The following is a 19,604-nucleotide window of genomic DNA, read 5'->3' as shown; positions in this document are numbered from 1 at the left end:
GCGGGATGGCGAGGAACGGGAGCGGGTGGGACGGGCCTGGGCTCGGCTCGGCTCGGCTCGGCTCGCTGACCGGCGCCGCAAGTGGGCAGGGCGGGGAGAGTAAAACGAAAGGTTCACGGGTTGAGACAGGGACCGGGGAGGTCACAAACCGATTGCCGTCACCGGCAAAGCAGGCTGAACTTGGGGATAATAATTGAATTTACTACAAGCAAAATCAGAGGAGCATAATGAGAAGTTAAATAAATCTTAAATACGCCTTGCCCCTCGCGCCCCTCAGCGGCGCAGGGAGAGGGCGAATGGAGGTTACGGTCAGTTCGTCACGCGTCGTTCCTGCCGCTGCTCAGGGAGACAGAGGGATCCTTCCCCTGCTCCTCCGGCACGGCCCTCCCACGGACTTCGCCAGTGTGAACCTTTACCACGGACAGCAGAGCTGTTCCGACATGGCCCGCTCTTCCACAGGGTGCACTCCTTCAGGAGCAGCCTGCTCCAGCGTGAGTCCCCCACAGGATCACAAGTCCCACCAGGGAACCTGCTCCAGTGTGGGCTCCTCTTTCCAGGGCACTGCAGGTCCCTGGCAGGAGCCTGCTCCAGCACAGGCTTCCCACGGAGTCAAAGCCTTCTTTCAGGCATCCACCTGCTCCAGCATGGGGCTCCTCCGTGGATGTCTGCATCCCCATGGACCTCCATGGGCTGCAGGAGGATAACCTGCCTCACCATAGTCTTCATCATGACTGCGGGGGAATCTCAGCTCTGGTGCCCAGAGCACCTTCACCCACTCCGTCTCCACTGACCTCGGTGTCTGCGAGGTTGTTCCTCTCACATGTTCTCACTCTGCTCTTCTCCAGCCACAATTACATCACCGCAATAATTTTTTTTTCCTTCTTAAATAGGTTATCACGGAGGCATTGCCGCCATTTCTCACGGGCTTGGCCTTGACCGGCGGTGCATCCACCTCGGAGCCAGCTGGCAGTGGCTCTGCCAGACACCGCAGAAGTTTCTGGCAGCTCCTCACAGAAGCCACCCCTGTCGTCCCCCTGCTACCAGAACCTGATTGTGCAAGCCCAACACAGCTCTGCAGGCTGGGTGTGAAGCAGCTGGGCTGTCAGACGAGCTGCAAGCCACTGGTTTGAGACAGGAGGGTGGGCTCAGTCCCTCTGGGCCTTAGCCCGTAGCCACAGGACCTCAGGAAGCACTGGAGACCTGGCAGGCTGCAGGGAGGTGGCAGGGATGGAGGGAGGCCTGGACCTGGAGTTCTGGTGAAAGATGGGAAGTGGATGTGCAGTGATGCATTTGACATTGGTGTAAATGTCAAACGTGCAGTGAGAACGTCCCTCCCCAAACTTGGGAGGAGTCAAATGTGAAGATTCACAGGGATTTTTTGACATTTATGTAGTTCTAGAGAAGTGAAGCTGGGTTTTGCCTTTTTTATTTTTTTGAAGGCTGAAGCTCCAGGAAGATTGAAGGATGTGCCTCATCCACTCACATGCCAGCAAGTGCTAAACCCGAAACAGCATTATTAATTAAAAACATGATTTCCTCCTTCACAGAACGCGTGCCAGAATTTTCCCTTTAGGGGCTAATTTTGTATTGTCCTCATTCGAGGCTAGGAAAAGAACAGGAAAAAATCTTTTCCACCTCTATCCCTAGAGATGGCTGCAATCTGATAACAGGTTATTCTGCTATTTCCTTCCCTCCTGAGACTTGCAGCTGGGAAGTCACAGCTGTTCCAAGCCAAAGTGTGGAAAAGTGCCCTCCTTGTTTTCTCCTGTGCACGTGCTGTCGTTGGCTTCCACACCGCAGATAAGCAACTCCATTGTAGGATCAGTCTGAGGAGGGGTTTGGATTTCTCCGCAGTAATTCAGGCAGTCCATGGAGTGAATTGTACCCATTTTGTACTGAAATGGGGAAATTCTTCCAAAAAAATGCTTAGTAACTTGATCTAATGTCTTTTACTGGAGTATAGAGACAATTCCAGAAAGCAAGGGGAAGTCTTAATGGGCAACAAATCAAGGGGGGTTCTTTAACATTTAGCCACTCATTCCTAGCTGTATTTTTGTTTTTCAAACATGCTAAGAGGATATATTAAATGAAGCAGGGCTTACACAGAATATCATGTTGGTTTTGCTTATATTTGCACTATCTGTACAGTTGGTTCATTGGAGCATGCAAGAGAAGGTGTGTTTTAAATTAAAAACTGCAGGATGGTCATATAGACTCTAAAAATGCTGATCGTGGCTGCACAATGCCTTTCTTTAAAATTAAGGCAGTTAAGATGCAAAAAGTCTTTTTCTTCTAAGTACATGGTTAATTTTCACGTGGAAAGTACAGCTGAAGAGTGAAACACTCCTGCGTCAAGAACTTTAAGATTTCAGCAGACCTCCTCTGACTCCTTTCCCTTGTGTTTTCTAGCAGCTTTATCCACTCGATGCCCCATCCGTCGCTTTCCTTCGGCTCGTCCATCGGGGTTTCTAGGGAATATTGCCGACGCCGGTCCTGGCCCGGCGGCGGGCGGGCGGGGCTCGCCGGGGCTCCGGGCCGCCTCCCGCCCGCCGCTCTCTTTCCTGCTGCCGCTGCCAGGAAGTTGGAGACGGGGTAGTCAGCCTGCGCGCTGCTCCGGCCGGCGCTGGGTACGGCTGGGCCGGCTTTCTCTGCGCGCCGGGCACCCTGCCTCGGGGATGTAGCGGCCCGCGGAGCCATGCGCGGCCCGGCGCTGCCCCGCTCCTCGCTGGGGACGGTAAGGCACGGCGGGGGCTTCGCCGCTCCCGGCGCAGCGGGGCCGAGCGCCGGCGGGACACCGCCTCGCCCGGCGACGCCTCCGGTCCCGGCGATCTGCAGCTCGCCGCGGGTCCGCTGAGCGGTGTCCGCCGTCGAGCCTTCGGGCCCGGGCTCTCTTCCACTCTCCCGGCCGCCGTCGGGCTCCCGATCGCTGCCGCTCTGCGCCCAGCCCGCTTTCTGCTCGCCCTCTCCGGGGTGCTGGGGCTCTCCTCTCGGCAGCCCCATGCCGGGGCGGCCGGCGGCGGGAGAAGGCTCGGGGAGTCTGCGGCAGGGCGAGGCGGGCGGTCGTCGTCGCAGGGGAGGCTGGTGCCGGCGCTAGAGCGGCAGGAACGGCGGTAGCGGGACCGGGAGCGCAGCCGCGCCATCCGCCGTGTGCCCGCGGGGCAGCGGCACCGCCGGGATCGCCGCCTCCCGCCCTCCGCTGGGCACCGAGTTCTCTGGCGCCGTTCCCGGGATTTATCCCTGACTCAGGGAGAAGGCGTCTGGGCTTACAGGAACGGCAGCGGATTCCCCGAAGCCCGCGGCGCGGCCGTTAACGCGCGGGGGGTCCGGGCGGCGGAGCTCGCCGGGACACCGAGCGCCGGGTCGGGATCGGAGCCGCCCGAGCCGGGACACCGAGCGCCCGGCCGAGATCGAAGCCGTCCGGGCCGGGACACCGAGCGCCCGGCCGAGATCGGAGCCGCTCCACTCCGGGACACCGAGCGCCGGGCCGGGATCGGAGCCGCCCGGGCCGGGATCGGAGCCGCCCGGGCCGGGATCGGAGCCGCCCGGGCCGGGATTGGAGCCGCCCGGGCTGGGATCGGAGCCGCTCCGCTCCGGGACACCGAGCGCCGGGCCGGGTTCGGAGCCGCCCGGGCCGGGATCGGAGCCGCTCCGTTCCCTCGGCCGCTGTGCAGGGACCGGCGATGAGCCGCCCCCGCTTTGCTGCGCAGCCGGGCGCACACAAATGCCACTCTGCGGGCGTCTGAACAAAGATTAGAGGGCTGTAGCTACGCCCCAAACCACGGGATTTGTATAAGAGCAAGTTCAGCTCTTCAGCCGGTAGATCTTCTTTAGGCTGCCCGGGCTTCGTAAGCTGCCTGTTGTGATTTTGCGGGCGAAAAAGTTTTAAAAGATATCGGAGAGTTTTATGAATAGCCTGATTGCCAGACGTGAATGGCTATCGAGTATCAGCAGATGTGTGCTAAAGCTGGGACAGCGGAGTGGTGTCACTCGGCATCATGACATGGCTATAAATTCTGCTGTAGAGGTTACGAGGTCAAACTGTTGTCCTTAAATACTTGAACATCCTGGTAATGCGTGCTTGCACTTGGCTGCGCTGGGCTTGTAATGTTGGCTTAGTTGTTAATTTGTGGTCAGAAAGTTGCAATGCGGGCAAAGTTACCTTCCAGAAGGGTTTGGATTTGGTCTTGGGGGTTTTTTACCGCTTGAAGTTTGGAAACCCTCGTAGTAGACTTAAAGCTAGCAGTGGCAGGACAACACAGCTAAAACTGGAGGGAAGGAATACCTTGACTCTAGTTGTGCATCACTTACCACCTTGGGACCTTGGTAGGACACACAAACTTATGGACTTATGTTGACTTATGGACAGATTGCAAAGCAGCAAACCTGAAAAGTGTATTTCTGGCTTAAGAATAGAGGTGCACATGTTTTGGTGCAAATTGGTACTATATGTGATATTATTCATTCAGTTGGCAAAAAGAGAAAGATCTGTTGGATTCCCCAAAATCATTATATTATCTTCAGTTAAATAAGGCACTGGAGGAAGTGTCCTTCAGTGGGATTTCTTTTTGAAGATGTTTCTCCCTTCCTATTTGCATGTCATATCAAGTTGTCAATAGCACTCTACTCCCTACAGATAACGTTTATCTTTTCAATTAAATCATATTCTCTTTTGTTCCCCCCCAGAGTTTCAAGTCTCGCTCTCACTCTGTTGCATGCCCATCCACTGTCATTTACATTGCATATCATCCTGTTTGCCCTCATAGACCTTCTTGGTCCCCTGATGCCTCCCTTCTACTCTTCTGATTCTTGTATGTTTCCTGTGATTCTTCAAAATTTCCTGTAGCCTGTTTCCATGTATTCACTCTTTCTGCCTGTCCTTAAATTAATTTTCAGTTGCTCTGTGTTTTCCCTATGCACTCCTAACTTTTACAGTGGACAAAATTGCATCTGTCTTCACTGAGGCCAGGGTGTTTTCTGTCTCATTAAAAAATATAATTGAAGTTTCATTTATTAAAGAAAATTCTGTTTTATGAAGAAAAAAGACAAAATAGCCATAAGGGTACTTCTGGCACTGATTTATTTTCAAAGTAAAGGGAGAAACTGCCATTTTGAAGTTAGAAGCTACATTATATAAAAATTGAAAACCAGGCCACCAAGCGCATTGTAAGAAAGAGCTGTTGGGCCACCAGCCTGTTTCCAGTAGTGACCAGTCACAGGTGTCTGCCAAGGGATTTGGAGCAGGGCAAGTGTACAGCAATGAAAAATAAGAATACTTTCCTGGCTTCCAGGGGGCTGGGACTGTTGGAATTTCCAAGCTGAAATGGCGTCTTCATATTTTGCATCCCTGAGTGTGGCTTTTTTTTTTTCCTTCTCCCATGGGTGTGGTGATAAATTTTGGAACCAGGACAGGTTTCTGGCAGAGCCAGCAGTCTCTCATGGAAGCCCACACCTCAGCTACATGTTGGCTGTAAAAGTACCTCCCTGCGTTGGTTTTGAACCTCTCTGCTGCTTGTCTTACGTGATGCCTCCAGTTCTTGTACTGGAGGAGACAGAGAACACTCATCCCAGTTCATCTTCTCTTTGGCATTTGTGGCTTTGAGCCTGCTACAGGATCCTTGGCTCAGGTGTCTCTTTTATGGACTGGTATATTTTATCTTTCCCTTTGTGGCAGTCAGTTTGTACCAATGGTGGTCCTTATTACTTTTCTTTGTATTATATCTGAGTTAATTTATATTCTTAAGACTGGGGACCAGAACTACAGTCAGATTCAATCCTTTATATATTGTCATAACAACACTCTTGGTTTTGCTCTCGCATCCTTTCCTAATAATTCATAGCATTTGATTGCATTTCTGATTGTTTTCAACAAGATTAATTGAACTTTAACTGCATATTAATCTAGTTTCAATTTCTATTTTTAGGACTGACTGTTTCTAGCCAAATTAAATGTTTGTATTAGGGTCTGTGCTAAGTACACTTACGTGGCAGTTTTTGTTCTCACAAGTAACCAGTACTGTCAGTCTGGATGCCTTTCCCTTTTCATTAAGTAATCAATTTTCTGCATTAGCAGTATTATTTGTGGTAAACCCAGTGTTGTCACTTTGCTCCTTCTTGCCCATTTTCTTTAGTCATCACAAAGAGACTTTGTTTGTATTTGGGGCAGATGCCTCATGTTCTCTTCAGTAATCCCTGGATAGCTGAGTGCTTCCTTTGCTAACACATATCCTTGTGTTGTGCTCTTAGGAACCTGACAGTGGAAAGCACATCTCAAACAATGTCACAACATTTTCCTATTAAACCAAACAGGAATATATCTGTTCCAATGAGTAAGACTCAGCGTTTGACAATCACCTGACTTAGAAGTTCACCTAGTGAGTCACTGGCAAGGGGCATGAGCAGGTCTGTGGCACAGCGTGGGCAGGGGCCCAGGGCTCATGCCCAGCTGAAAATCATTTCAGGATGGAAAAGTAAGGATCCCCTGAGCCTTCCCCTGGCTCCTGCTCCATCAGTGCTCTGATGTGAGGCCATACAGCAGCACAGTGGAACTCAGCCCTGAGCACGGGCAGGCCAAGTGCTGGGTGTTGAGGGTCAGTGGACGTGGCACTCTGACACAGTGTCCACCACAGTGTCCTTGGAGGGAAAGCTTCCAAAGAAATTTTCTTATGGTTGTTATCGCCTTCTGACTTCTCCATTATTTTCTTAATCTTTACTAACATGAAATAAAGCCTTCTAACTTTATACACTTTATGATGTTTAATGATGTGAACTCCACAATCTTTATAGATAATCACAGTTTTCTTTTGATTTTTATGTTAAGATTTCTAAGGCCTTGCTTCATTGTATCAAAGCTATTACTAGTCTCCTGAATTTAGACAAGGCCTGAAATACAGTATTATTTCATCTGATCTTCATAAAATGAGGATTATTTATAATAGTATTTCTTGTAGCCTTCTTTTGTCCTTTCCAGTTTTTAGAGAGCAATGACGAAAGCTTCCTGTAAATGTTGCTTTCATACACATTTCTCAATGTGTAAAGCAGAAGTTCTGGTTTCCCTTTCATCTTTGTATAGCAAACTAAAACAAATGCAAACCTCAAAGAGCTTTTGGAAATGGCTGAACCAGACAAAGAACATAAGAGTAAATCCTGTACTCTGATTTCTTTGGTAGCTCATTAGTCTGAGCAAGTACTGTTTTTTGCCCAAGCCTCCAAGCTGACTAATTTTTTATGACTCATTAAAAAGGCTGACAGATGATTTATGATGATTAAAGATGATTTATGTGTAGAATACTTGTGCATGGGGTGTGTATCATGCTAGATTCTTAAGCCAAGGTAACTTGCTGTTACAAAATATTTTGAGACACTCTAATAACTCATAATGCCTCTTATTTGCACGTAATTGATAATTAATTAGTTTAAAAATAGAATTTGCAAACTCGAAGCCTTTTTTGAGAGAAGTGGTCGATTGAGTTATTACAATGGAATCTTTGTGCAACTTGGTCCATGAGGATTAAGGATGACAAAATATATTTATATGAATAAAATACTGATTTCATTGATGATGATAATGCTGAGACTAAAAGACTTAATTCACAATTATTTACAACAGAGTACAGATAGTTATAACTAGTAGTATGGTGTACTGTTTTCTCAAGAAATATTGAAGCAACAGTATTAAAGATAGCAAAATGACCTGTGTGTCACTGTTCCTGCTCCCTCCACCCTTGTGCAAATTGTAGTGGTGGCAGTAATTCGAGAATATTTGAGTGTGAAAATTGTGGAAAGGCTCCTAACTCCTGTCTCAGCTGTCAAAGCATTGCATAGAAGAACTTTTGGGCTTGTGCTGTCTTTTTTCATTGTAGGTGAAGTGCTGGGCAGTAAGTGCTGGTGTGAGGGCAGGGAAGGAACTGGGGTTGCCTTATGTGTGAGGAAATGTGCAGCTGTCATCCAGAGGGGTGGAATGTTTTAAGGAACCAGTGTTCTGCCATATTTTGGTTATTCCTGCAGCAGTTTCAGAAGTAAACCCCAGAGTTTCTGCTGACTCTGTTTTCCCTGGTAGTCCCTGCTGACTGAAAAGGCGGAGTAGGTGTGAATCAGTGGTGTGCATCACACGTGGTTTGAATTACCACTCGGCTTAGGTAATACACATTATCTCTGTGAAATTGCTTAGTGGGTGCTGGTTTTTTTGATCCTGGCAAGTGGAGTGTGTTGTACACCTAACAATGGACATTCAGCTTGTTTCACTTGCAGAAGACTTCTTAACTTTGCCTGGCAAACTCTTATCAATGACTTGAGGCTTCAGAGCTAAATCTGGCTGGCGACTGATCACCAGCAGTGTTTCTCAGGGCTCAATTCTAGGGCCAGTTCTGTTCAACGTATTTATTCTAGATAAATTGGAGCATTGAGCAATGATTATTGGAATGAAATTGAGCAAGTCCAGGTGCTGGATCCTGAATGTGGGGACAGGGTTACTTCTGGGCACAAATACAACCTGTGACAGGAGTGTCTGCAGAGCGCCCTGCAGGGAGGGCCCTGGGGGTGCTGGGGGCAGCAGCAGCTCAGTGAGGGTCAGCAGGGCATAGCCCAGAGGGCAGGAACTGTGTCCTGGGGCATCAGACACAGAGCACAGCCGGGCACAGGGGGATCATCCATCACCCGCTGTGCTCAGCGCTGCTGCGGCCTCACCTGCAGTGCTGGGAGCAGTTGGGAGCCTCACAAATTAAGGATTTTGGCACATTTCCTTGAATGTGTCCAGAAGAGGGGAACTGCAAAAGAATTTTTAAAAATCAGGCTCTCATTTCCATCAGACAGATTTGTTGGTACAAATCAACTGTGTCCCATGGTAGCTTAAGCCAGGTGCCTCAAAAGAGGGATCCCCAACAAAGAAATTCCTGGGCAATATCACCCTTATGATCTAAACTCCCTATTCCTCAAGCAACAGTCTGGATCAAAAAGCATTATTATATGGGGTCTTCTTGCTCTTCATTGGGTCACTCTTTCACTACCAAGTGGTTGCTGTGTGGTCATGTTCATATCCTCTTAGTTTGGTTTTGCTGAGGATTTTGATCAGTTCTGTAGTCCATCAGTTCTGTAATATGGTTGTTACAGTTCATATACCATGAGTTATGTGCCTTCCAACTGAAACAGAACAGACTGTTCTAATTTCATGTATTACCTGAATTTGATGAAGCTGTTCATTGGTATAAATCAGTGTATTGCTGAATGGCTTGGGGAGCTGCTTAAGATGGAGGTGTTTTGGTGGTTTTTTTCCATCATGTGAATGATTTTGCTGGATGGCCGAGCCATTGGAGTGTGAGTCACTCCTGGCCTGTGACATTCTGTTCTTCAAATTGTGTTCAGTACCATGTTAACTCTGCTTTGATGACACTTACAGACATGCTTTCACTTAATCTGAAAAATTCAAACCACTTCTGTTTTCTTTTGTCTTTGAAGGTGTATCTGACCAATTTTCTCTGTATTTTTAACTTAATCTTTGATGCTTTTATCTTCAATCTTTAATCACTAGCTAGAGAATCAGAATGTTTTTATTGTTACTGTGTGTCAGACCATCTGTGTGAAGGATCTTCTATCTGTTTTCCTGCAAGCAATAAATCTTGTAATGTCAGCTGCTGAAACAATTTTTAGTTCTGCTGAGGAGTTGTTGGAGTGCTTACAATTATTCTGTGGTCAACTAATGAAGTCTGAAATGATATCTATTTAAATATGTGGTTCTCTTTTTTCCTGTTCACCATTTTAGCATCTGGTCTATTGAATGTGTCAGAACTCTCCAAAAAACAATGTTTTAGCTCTGTCAAAGTTGCAAACTCCATCGTTCTGGAGGTTTTAAGTTGCTTTTGGGTGTGTACCTTTCTCCCCCAAGGCTTTAATTCTGAAAGAGAAACATAACAGTGTAGGGCTGTCATAACCATTTCATTCTATGTATCTTTTGGTAAGCTTGCTACCACAAAATTGGTATCATGACTGTGGTTTACCATTATTGGTTTACTTTGCTTTTGCTCTAAGTCTCCCAGCTGAAAAAGCAAAAAAAGGGAAAAAAAAAGAAGAATTCTGAAGATGTGCTTGTAATGCTGGACATCTTCAAAAAAAAACAGTTTCAAAAAAACAAGCTGGGAAAACATTACAATTGCAGGGAAGGTAGTATAGTAAAACTTTGTGTGAGATTATATTGGCAGGGCGGTGTTTATTTGCAAAAGTTATTAGTTGATTTTCATCATTCACTTGATCTGATGCACAGAGTTCATTGGTACATCTGTACCATACTCAGAAGCATCAACACATGGATGTCCAGTGTGGCCAGGATCACTTGTGTGCAAAGAGGATGACCAGGGATGCAAGTTGTCAAGTCTTCATCATGCTGCTGGACTTCTTCATGGTACCATAAAGTAGTTTTTCAACAAATCTTTCATATTCTTCAGGAGTCATTGGTTGGTATGAGATAGGTCCTTGCTGTAGAAACTTGCTGACTTCAGGTTTCATATATTTTGGACCAGGTTTTGACCTGGTTTTGTTTTGTTGGGATTTTTTTAACCTTTTTGTTGTTGTATGGTTTTTTTAATCTGAATGTTTGAAATGCATGCCTGAGGTCTGTTTTTCTATTGGGCCAAGATGCAAAGAGGTTGTGTTTGTAATACACTGCATCTTCTTACCACCCTTCTGGTAGAGGATCTTTTGCTGATGAGTCATTTATGCTGTCCTCTTACCAGAGGGGAGACCTTTTGGCGATTACATAAACAGTATATTTCTCAATTTCAGTGCTGGGAACAGTGTCCTGCAAACAGTGTCCAGGGAACAGCATCCTTCATTATTGGTGCAGCTGTGCTTGTAACCCCTGGTTCATGTGTGTGTGGGTGTACAGTCACCCTTTCTTACAGTCATGTGGCAGTCATGCCAATCCTAACATTTCTGTTAAGATTGGCATGATAACAGTAACTTTCAAGTGGAAAAATAGAAATCAAATCTTAGCAGAGTTAAAAAAAGAAGAAGCTGCTCATTTTTGTGTTGAATTGTATGGGCTGATTGTTAACAGCTGCAGTTTAAGAGGAAGAATGTACATTTGACACAGGGAGAAATCAAAAACCTAATTTTCCCATGTTACTAGGTCTGGCTTGCTCAGGAGGCGTTTTGTAAGATTCCCTGTACTTAGTAGGCAGTGCGATCCTCTTTTGCCATCTTATTCCAAACTTCCCATCTTGTGTATTTATTCAGTGGAACTGCAAGTACTGGATGCATTCTTCTCTGTGGAACTGTTTCTACATGGACAGCTTTACTGCCTTCCTTAATAAAAACATTTCTTTGCTCTTGTGTAACTTCTATGCAAGCTGCAGCATTTTCAAGGCATTCCATGTATAAAATGCACATCATGAAAAATATTTGTTTTATATACAACCAGTTTACCATAGAGGCCATTGAATGGTATATTAATATCACAGACAGCAGGCATTGGTTTGTTGGGGTTTATTTTTGTAGATCATCTCCCCACATATATTTGCCAGTGGAGGGTCCCATTACCAGAATTAACCAAGTAAGCTGAACTCATGATATGATGTAATTCTAAGTGCTGAAATCAGAAGTGCAGTGTGCAGGAGGATATAATGTTTTCTCACCTTGTTTCTCTCTTCTCCCTCCCTCCCTCCCTCCCTCCCTCCCTCCCTCCCTCCCTCCCTCCCTCCCTCCCTCCCTCTCTCCCTCCCTCTCTCCCTCCCTCTCTCTCTATTTACAGGTTATTCTAATATTTGTCTGTGTGCTGACAAAGGAATCTGTAGAAATTACTCCAGTGGCATATAGAGTGCAAGTCCGTCGGGTGGCTTTGGATGGAAGAGACCCCTCTAACCCCTTGAGGAGAGAAAAGAAACAGATGCACTGTCAACTGGGACAATACCTACACCCCAGAAAGACCCACTGCTGCATGAGGTGTCATGCAGGTACACTAAATAAATGCAGTAGTAGTAATTTTCACCTGGGAGGCATTTCCCGGTCCTGCACTCTCAAACTGTCTCTTTCCTACAGCAAATCAGCTCTCCCTTCGCTTGGTACCTATCCCTACCCAGATAAATTCTTATTTCTTTTATTTATTCTTATTCCTTTTCTCCTCTTATGGGCTGTCAGTGTCATTCACACTGGTGAGGGGAAGCATACTTGGTCCTTATGGCACCAACTCTAGGGTTTCTTTGAGGAGCCAGTGACTCCTGTCCTCCCTAAGACAATGCATTTGCCTTCCTCTAGAGCTCTGCTAAGTGATTTTCTTGCAGGTACCTACAAGGCAAAAGACTGTGAAGGGCCTGACCAGGCAACTGTCTGTCTCCCATGTGCCAATGGCACATTCACAGCTGTTGATAACACCATGTCTAAGTGCTTCCAGTGCAAACGCTGCCGTACAGGTGAGGCACTGCCAGATCTGCAGGATCTGAGGAAAATGGGGGTGGATGAGGGCTGGAGGGGATGGCAAGGTGGGCAAGGGAGCTTGGAAAAGTAAGCAGTTGAATGGGTAAGACAGTGTATGGGGATGGATTTGGGACAGCAAGGATAAGGTTTACCAAACTAGAACTGTCTGAGCTACAGTTTGCAGGCCTTTCTGGCCTTTTTCTGTGAAAATTAGGGGATAACAATACCTATGATCATGACAGTGCTCTCAGTTGAAGGTGGAGGCTGGAGTAATAATTTCTCCTTTCTTTCCTCAGCACTCCAGCAGATAGTAGAGACACCCTGCACCCCAAAGCAAGATACTGTCTGTGGCTGTCAGAAGAATCAGTATCAGGTTGATTCTGAGTCGGAATACTTCCAGTGCAGGAACTGCAGCTTGTGTGCTGACGGGATTATTACCAGCTGTGAGTATGGCATGGATATGGCTCCAGTGCAGATGTACTGTAGTAGGGTAGAATTTCTGATATGCTGCAGTGCCTTGCACTGGAAGGATGGTGGTTTTGGAACAACTCTGGGGTTTGTCTGCCCTCTTTCCCCAGAAAGACTCCTGTTTTTTGCCTGCTCTGGCATCAATCCCTGTTTCCTATCATAGCTGCTTTCTTTTGTCCTTGAACTGTTTCTTGGTTTTAGCTGTTGTGAGGAGCTACTTTCTACTTAATTTTGGTGCCTCTGCCTTGTCTGTCCTGAAGCAAGATCTTTATGCTCTAGAAGCAAGATCTTTATGTTCTTTATGTTTTTGCCTTCCTTGTTTGTTTTTCTCCTGATGCTCACTGCATTTTCCCTACCAACTGCTGGAAGCACTTTGAGTATGATGGGCGAAAATACCTCTGGCCCTGGTGCCCAGCTGAACTGCTTGTCTGAACTGAACTAATTGCTGAGCAACCACAGTGTTCTAAAGTAAAGAGCTGCTAGTAATGCTGAACTATACCCAGTGGAACTGGGCATTACCTTGGGATGATGCCAGTGTCTGGGAGAAGTACTTGTGTTAGCTGTCCCAAAGTCAGGAATCAGAGATCTTAACAAACACTGCTGTCTGTAGTCTAATTCTTTCCATGTCCCTTAAATGTCTTCTTTTGATGTGAGGATTGAGAAAGCATGAGTCACTATTGGATGCAATGTGAACTTTTTTCCTTGATTAGCTCTTTTATAAGGTTGCACCAGTGGATCTGACTGTGCAGCCAAACAAGACATCACACATCCATGCCCATTCACACCCTGACTGGTCTTCCAAATCTGCACGTACATACATTCCTTAGGGGCTGTCTCCAGTCCAAGGACACACACTCCCCTCTCAACATCTTATTCAGCTGCTCATGATCTGTATCAAAGATACAATTATAATTAATTTAGTCATTGTTCTTTAATTGTCTAGCAGGCTCATGCTTCCAGTGCAGCTGCTGCCACATCCTACCTTGTGTTGAAGCTATCCTGTCTTCTTTGCACACTGTGCTGCTCCTGATCCCTTTCCCATCTCTTACCCTGCCCAGTGTGAGGCTTGCTGTTTCACTGGTGAATGTGTTCCCTCTAGTGTTCAATGATCTTGTCACACTTTCCATGCTTAAGCTTCTCCTCAAGGGTCGTGATTGCACACTGTCCTTGAGCAGCTTCCTTCCCTCTTGGCTGATGTAGAACTGTTTCAGTCCCCTCCCTCACTCATATCAGAATGCATACTCCTTGTTCTAGTACATTTCCCCCTTCTCTCATGCAATTTGATGTCCTTCCATCACTGCTCTTGCCTGCTCCTCCCCACACCTGTTTTATTCAGGCTCTCTCCTGTGCCTTGCTTAGAAGTGAGAGTTCTTTCATTTCTTACCCCTTCCACTCACGGCATCAGAAGAATGCTTATGTGTCCCATGACTTGTAATGATTTCTCCTTGCCCTGAACTGACTTCCTCACCAGTCCCAGCTGCTCAGGGACCACTTCTCCCTCATCTTGGCCTGACTAATGTGGTTTCCCCTTCCTGTCATGCTTGAACTTGGGTGACTTTTACTGCTTTTTGCGCATTACACTAATTCCAGCTGCTCTGTAATTATAGTCCCTTTCCAAGCCTCTACAGGGGTGCCCACCTTCAGGACAGAGGCACTCTTATTTTTATTACTTTTATCCTCCCTCAACTCTGTTTTTATATATAGATCAATTCCTTTATCTCTTCTTCAGTAGCAGTTTTCAGTAGCAGGCTTAAAAAAAGGATAACCTTTCATCCATTTTAAAGCTGATTTTTTTCCCCTTTGTTTTCTTCTTTGTCCATATTATGGCAACAGTTTCTGATTTTTTTTTTCCTCTACAGGTTCAAAGAACAAAGATGCAATTTGCAGGTGTAAGCCTCAATTCTTCCTGTCACGTAGTAATATTTGCAAGCCTTGCAACAGGTGAGCTTTTTTACTCTGTATGCCCCACCACTGAGTGGGAGGGACAGCAGGAGCTTCATGGGGGGAGGAAATTCTTCTCATGACACCTTCTATCTAGGCATAACTTTACAATATTCTAATTGCCTTTCTGAGGCAAGTAGGTCTTCACCCCCAGTCTCCTCCATGTGGACATTAGCCCACTAAGAGCCCAAAGTCACTAGTCACACTGCATTGCTCTGCTTTGCAGGCTCATCTTGACTTGTCTGTTAATTAGGGAGGTTGGAAATGGCCAGAGTTTCATTGCACATGTGCTCACCTCTCTGATTTGCCCCTTTAGCTGCACTGGAGAAGACTGCTTGCTGTGTCCCAGCCCAGTCACTACCTCACCGACCTCATCTGGGCTGAGTGAGTGCTCAGGGGACTGAAGGGCACTGGAATCTTTTCATTGTGGGGTGTTGTTTTCTTAATGCCTTTTGTAAAGGGTTCTATTTTCCACTTGTCAAACCTTTATCCTTTTTCTCCCTACCATTTGCAAATCTCCACTTGCTGTTCTTCCTCTAGCACTTACCTCCTCTTTTCTTACTCACTCATGCATTTGCTCTCTTCCTTTTGTCCAGATGGAAACCTTGTACTTGGCACCCTTGTTGGAATATTTGGAGTTATCTTCGTCCTCTGCATTGCATGTAAAGTAGGGAAGCTGGTCCAGAAACGTAAGACAGGGCCTTTCTGCTTCTGTGGTGAGTACAGTGGCATGTGCAGTGATATTGGCTGGGATAGACACTGATTTCTGTGTGCTTTTGTGTGTGAGGGACAAAGTGGGATCCCCTGACTCTGCTCTGCTGCAAGGCCAGAGTAGCACAAGAATTAAATAGCCGAGGCTCTTATTGCAGTTCTGCATCCAGGCCTGTAGCTATGACTGGATGTACACTTGAGCTTATTTCTGGGATGTTTATTTTGCTATAAAACATTTTTGAGGGCAGGATTGTGAGTAGCTGCTTTCCAGTTTTCTCTGGGACAAGAGGAAGTGAAAATAATTTCTACTTTCTTTTTTTTTTTTCTTCCTTTGAAGTTTCTTTGCCACCGACAACCAAGGAGCGAGTATCAGAGGTGAGCAATATGATGAGTATATATATATATAGCTTACCTTCCACTTTTAAATATGTTAGCCTGGGATCTGGAGTAATATTTTTCCCCATGGGCTGTTTTCAGGCGTTGTATTTTCAAGTGAGCTGAGTAATAGGGCTGTCTAACTCAGAAGTCTTTTCCTGTAGAGGGTGGAGCCAGTAACACTTTACTTCCCCTCTTCTAGAGGATGCTTTTCAAACTCCTGGCTTTTTTTTTTTTTCCTGGATGCATTTTGTTCAGGTAGTTGATCCTTAATCCCCTTTTCTCTCTATGTACCCCAAGCTTGGAGGATTTAATTAATTTTATTTCACTTCAGATCTTGACTCCACAAGCCTCTCAGTGCTGCTTCACAGTATTCTCTGAGGTCCAAGGTAACTCTGCAAATAAGAGTGCCCAGGCAGCAGCTGAGGTGGGGTTTCCACAGCCTTACAGAGGAGGCTGATGGGAAAGATGGCCTGTGGAGCTTCTAGAATGGTGGTGATTTTGGGTACCAGCCTTACTTGATTTTGTAAAGAAATACTTTTTCCTGGACTACTGTTTTATGGTGCCAAAAGAAAGTTAAACTCTTTGGGTTCTGCTGGAAAGAAATGTTTGGTGTCCTCTGCTGAAACAAGGCATGTAGGAAGGATTAAAATCTCAACACCCACTCCTCATCTATCTTGGATAAATTTTAGTATATAAAGTTAGCGGCTGCTTCCAGGAGACAGGTGTATTGTGCTGCCGTGGGTAATTCTGGCCTATGTAATGTGCCTTTCAGGTTGAGGAAAAAAATGAAATTTCCACCCTTTGTCCTGAGTCCCAGAAGGAAAAAGAATTGCCATTAAATACAACCCAGAGTTCACCAGACTGTGTCAGATCTGCCAGGAAGACACAGCTTCCAGACAGTAAGTGAAACTCCTCCATCCTTCTCTCCTTCCCCAGTCAAATGGGAACGTAATTACGCAGATGCAGCTAGGAGTATGCTGGAGAGACCTTACCCAGTGTATGTGACCTGGATGTGTACCCATGCACAGCACAGTAGAAAGGCAGAAGCATGCCCAGAGCCTGTGAGTCTGTATATGCCAAATATAGCAAATATCTGTGCAAGGCCTTTCTGTTGTCCTTTTTCCCTACCAGCAAAATGGATTGCCATATGTATTGACATGCTGTCAATACGGGCAGTGACCCAGAATAATTTTAATAATTTGCTCTTTGTCAAGAATGTATGGCAGAAAGACCCTAAGAAAATGTGCTTGACTCTGCTCATAGCCTTATACAAGAGCATATGGAAACATTCCCATTATACTTTGAGAGACAAGAGCAAGTCTGGAGTCGGTGTGATTACTCTGGAGAACTGGAGAAGGCTTGAATAAGAGGGGGCAATGCAAGATGCCAGGGCAACCTCCAGCCCTGGGTTATCCCCATTGTCCTTGAGGTGGAAGAATCCTGCTTCTCAGGGTCTCCCTGTGTGTCCACAGCCCCTGCTGTTCTGTACACGGTGGTGGACCACGTGCCGCCGTCGCGGTGGAAGGAGTTTGTGCGGCGCCTGGGGCTCAGCGACTGCGATCTGGAGCGGATTGAGCTGGAGCACCGGCGCCTGCGGGACGCCCAGTACGAAATGCTCCGCCTCTGGAGACTGCAGATGGGCCGTGCTGCCACCGTGGAGCACATCAGCCGTGTTCTCAACCACATGGAGCTCAGTGGCTGCAGTGAGGCTGTTCAAGAAGCTTTGCTCAACCAGAACTCTCCTCAGCCTTGCAGCCTCCGCAACCATCTTTAATCTATTTCTGCTTAGGCTGCCTTTGACCTTTAAGAGGGGATCATAGCTCTCTTTCTTTCCTCATATCTCCCCATCTTTGTAACACTTATCAGCTGGTTTTGTTGGAGACAGCAGCAGGTTATGCTGGAGGAAGGCTGAGGTTTGCTTCTTAACCACCACATAGTTCAACCTTTAAGCCATGGCATACCTCTGCAACACCTCCTCTCCCAAGGAGGGGAAGCACCTCATCAAGGAAGTGGTGTGTGGAGTCTGAGCAAGATGCAAATAGGAGCTCTGAGTGACTTGATCATGGATCAGCTTCTATGGACAAGTTGTTGCTGAAGCAGGTGCTCCACACATCGTGTGGTGGGTAAACTTGTAGGGTGCTTTGGTTAAGCTGAGTACTCACTCACTTCTTGCAGATCTATTTTTCTGCAAGATCAACCAGTTGAAGTGGCTCATATTGCAGCCTTTTGATTGCTAAATCTGACTCAGAGGAAGTGGTAGGAGGATGTGCCTATTTCTGGGAACAGGAGAGGATTGCCCCCTCTCGGTGTCAACCAGTAGCAACTAGTTGGTATTGCTGTAGCAAAAGTCTCCTGGAGATTCAGAACTGGTTCTGTCTCTGTGAGAAACAGGAGGACATCATTCTTTCCACACCATGTCCCTCAGGTTCCAGAGGAGTAACAATTCCAAGCCATTGAGTCAGATGAGAGGGTTGGTGCTTTTTTCCTCAAGTTTTTTTTTCTGTATCTAGAAATCATGTAAGTTAGCATTAACAAAACACCTGCCTGTGTGTTTGTCCAGGTGCAGGGTGGCAAGGAGTGTGTGCACCTGCCTGGGTGAAGTGGCACCTCTGCATGGGCACAGGTAGCACGAGCACCTCTGCAAGTCTGTGCCTGCACACAGGCTGGTAGGCTTGTGTCTACCTGCTCACCTACATTGGATGATTCCGTGAATCTAACTGCACATGGGACTGTCTACGTGTCTGTATAGATGTTCTAGCAACTGTTGAATAACTGCACACTACTTCCTGGACTGTGATTGCTGCTTGGCTGTGGGAGCCATCCAGTACCATCTCCAGGCTCTCCCCATCGCTTCTCACCAGAATTACCCTGGGAGAACCAGATATGGAAAAAAATCAACTAGCCTGCACCAGGTGCAGGTTGTCCACATGTTTGTAACATGGGTTTTTCAGTCTCTAATCCCTTGATCAGAGAGGAACTTTCTATTGTAAATACACTAAATGTTCTGAATTAAAGTGAATATTTTTACCTCTGTTCTGGTTTTGCTCATATCAGCTTCTTTTCTGTGACTGTGGCTGGGGGGAGACGAAGGGGAATAACTTACAAGAGTAGATGGTTTGGTGGTCTTGTACATTTAAAAAAAAACAAACTCAGGTTTTATGTACTTTGGTATGTAAAACTTAGCTGACCTCACATCACAAGAAACTAGCTGAGGGCAGGATTTAAATGGACTCCAGTTTCAGGTCTTCTCAGATATTCCAGAATATGAATGCCAGCACATTTAGAGTGACTTTTTAAGCAATATACAATGAATCATTTGGATTTGTATCTGGCTTTTTAAACTGGAAAAGATCTTTAAATAAAATAATAATAATAGGTTATACTTTAATGTTAATCTTACATGTTTTTGTCTGAGGAACCAGAGCACCATGTTAAATAAGGAAGGACTATTCTACTTGAAACATGGAAGCTCCCAACCATCAGTGACAAAGCCAGGAACTGACATCAGTCTTAATTCCCAGTTTGAGGCTTTGTTTTGCTATGCCTACATCCTATTTTAATTGAGGATGATATTGTTGCTTTTTTTTATTTTTAATCAGAGGCAGTACAAAGCTCACTGTTGTGACAGTGGTCACAGGGGTTCTTGGATGAGGGAAGAGACGAGAATGTTGACTTTGTGTTCAAAAGGCTTGATTTATTATTTTATG

The 19,604-nt window shown here is 46.2% G+C and overlaps 1 protein-coding gene across 1 annotated transcript; it reads left to right on the top strand.

The window, feature by feature from the left end:
* The first annotated feature begins 2,576 nt into the window (after positions 1 to 2,576).
* On the top strand, positions 2,577 to 18,929 carry TNFRSF1A (TNF receptor superfamily member 1A). Its single transcript, XM_059466835.1, has 10 exons — positions 2,577 to 2,734; positions 11,738 to 11,939; positions 12,267 to 12,395; positions 12,696 to 12,842; positions 14,727 to 14,808; positions 15,125 to 15,192; positions 15,405 to 15,524; positions 15,857 to 15,894; positions 16,670 to 16,796; positions 17,370 to 18,929. The coding sequence occupies exons 1-10, from the start codon at positions 2,696 to 2,698 to the stop codon at positions 17,669 to 17,671; spliced, it is 1,254 nt and encodes a 417-aa protein (XP_059322818.1). The 5' UTR covers positions 2,577 to 2,695; the 3' UTR covers positions 17,672 to 18,929.
* The last annotated feature ends 675 nt before the right edge of the window (positions 18,930 to 19,604 follow it).

Source organism: Ammospiza nelsoni, chromosome 2, assembly GCF_027579445.1.
Source record: "Ammospiza nelsoni isolate bAmmNel1 chromosome 2, bAmmNel1.pri, whole genome shotgun sequence".
Classification (NCBI taxonomy): Eukaryota; Metazoa; Chordata; class Aves; order Passeriformes; family Passerellidae; genus Ammospiza; species Ammospiza nelsoni.
The sequence above is the reverse complement of the archived record's forward strand: the minus strand, read 5'-3'. Positions and strand labels throughout refer to the sequence as shown.

What these genes read in the sequence shown, in the direction of transcription:
- TNFRSF1A (XM_059466835.1), top strand. Translation starts at nt 2,696, where the DNA reads ATGCGCGGCCCGGCGCTGCCCCGCTCCTCGCTGGGGACG. An exon ending in AGGGCCTTTCTGCTTCTGTG is followed by an intron (nt 15,525 to 15,856) that starts GTGAGTACAGTG and finishes CTTCCTTTGAAG; the next exon opens with TTTCTTTGCCACCGACAACC. An exon ending in CCAAGGAGCGAGTATCAGAG is followed by an intron (nt 15,895 to 16,669) that starts GTGAGCAATATG and finishes TGTGCCTTTCAG; the next exon opens with GTTGAGGAAAAAAATGAAAT.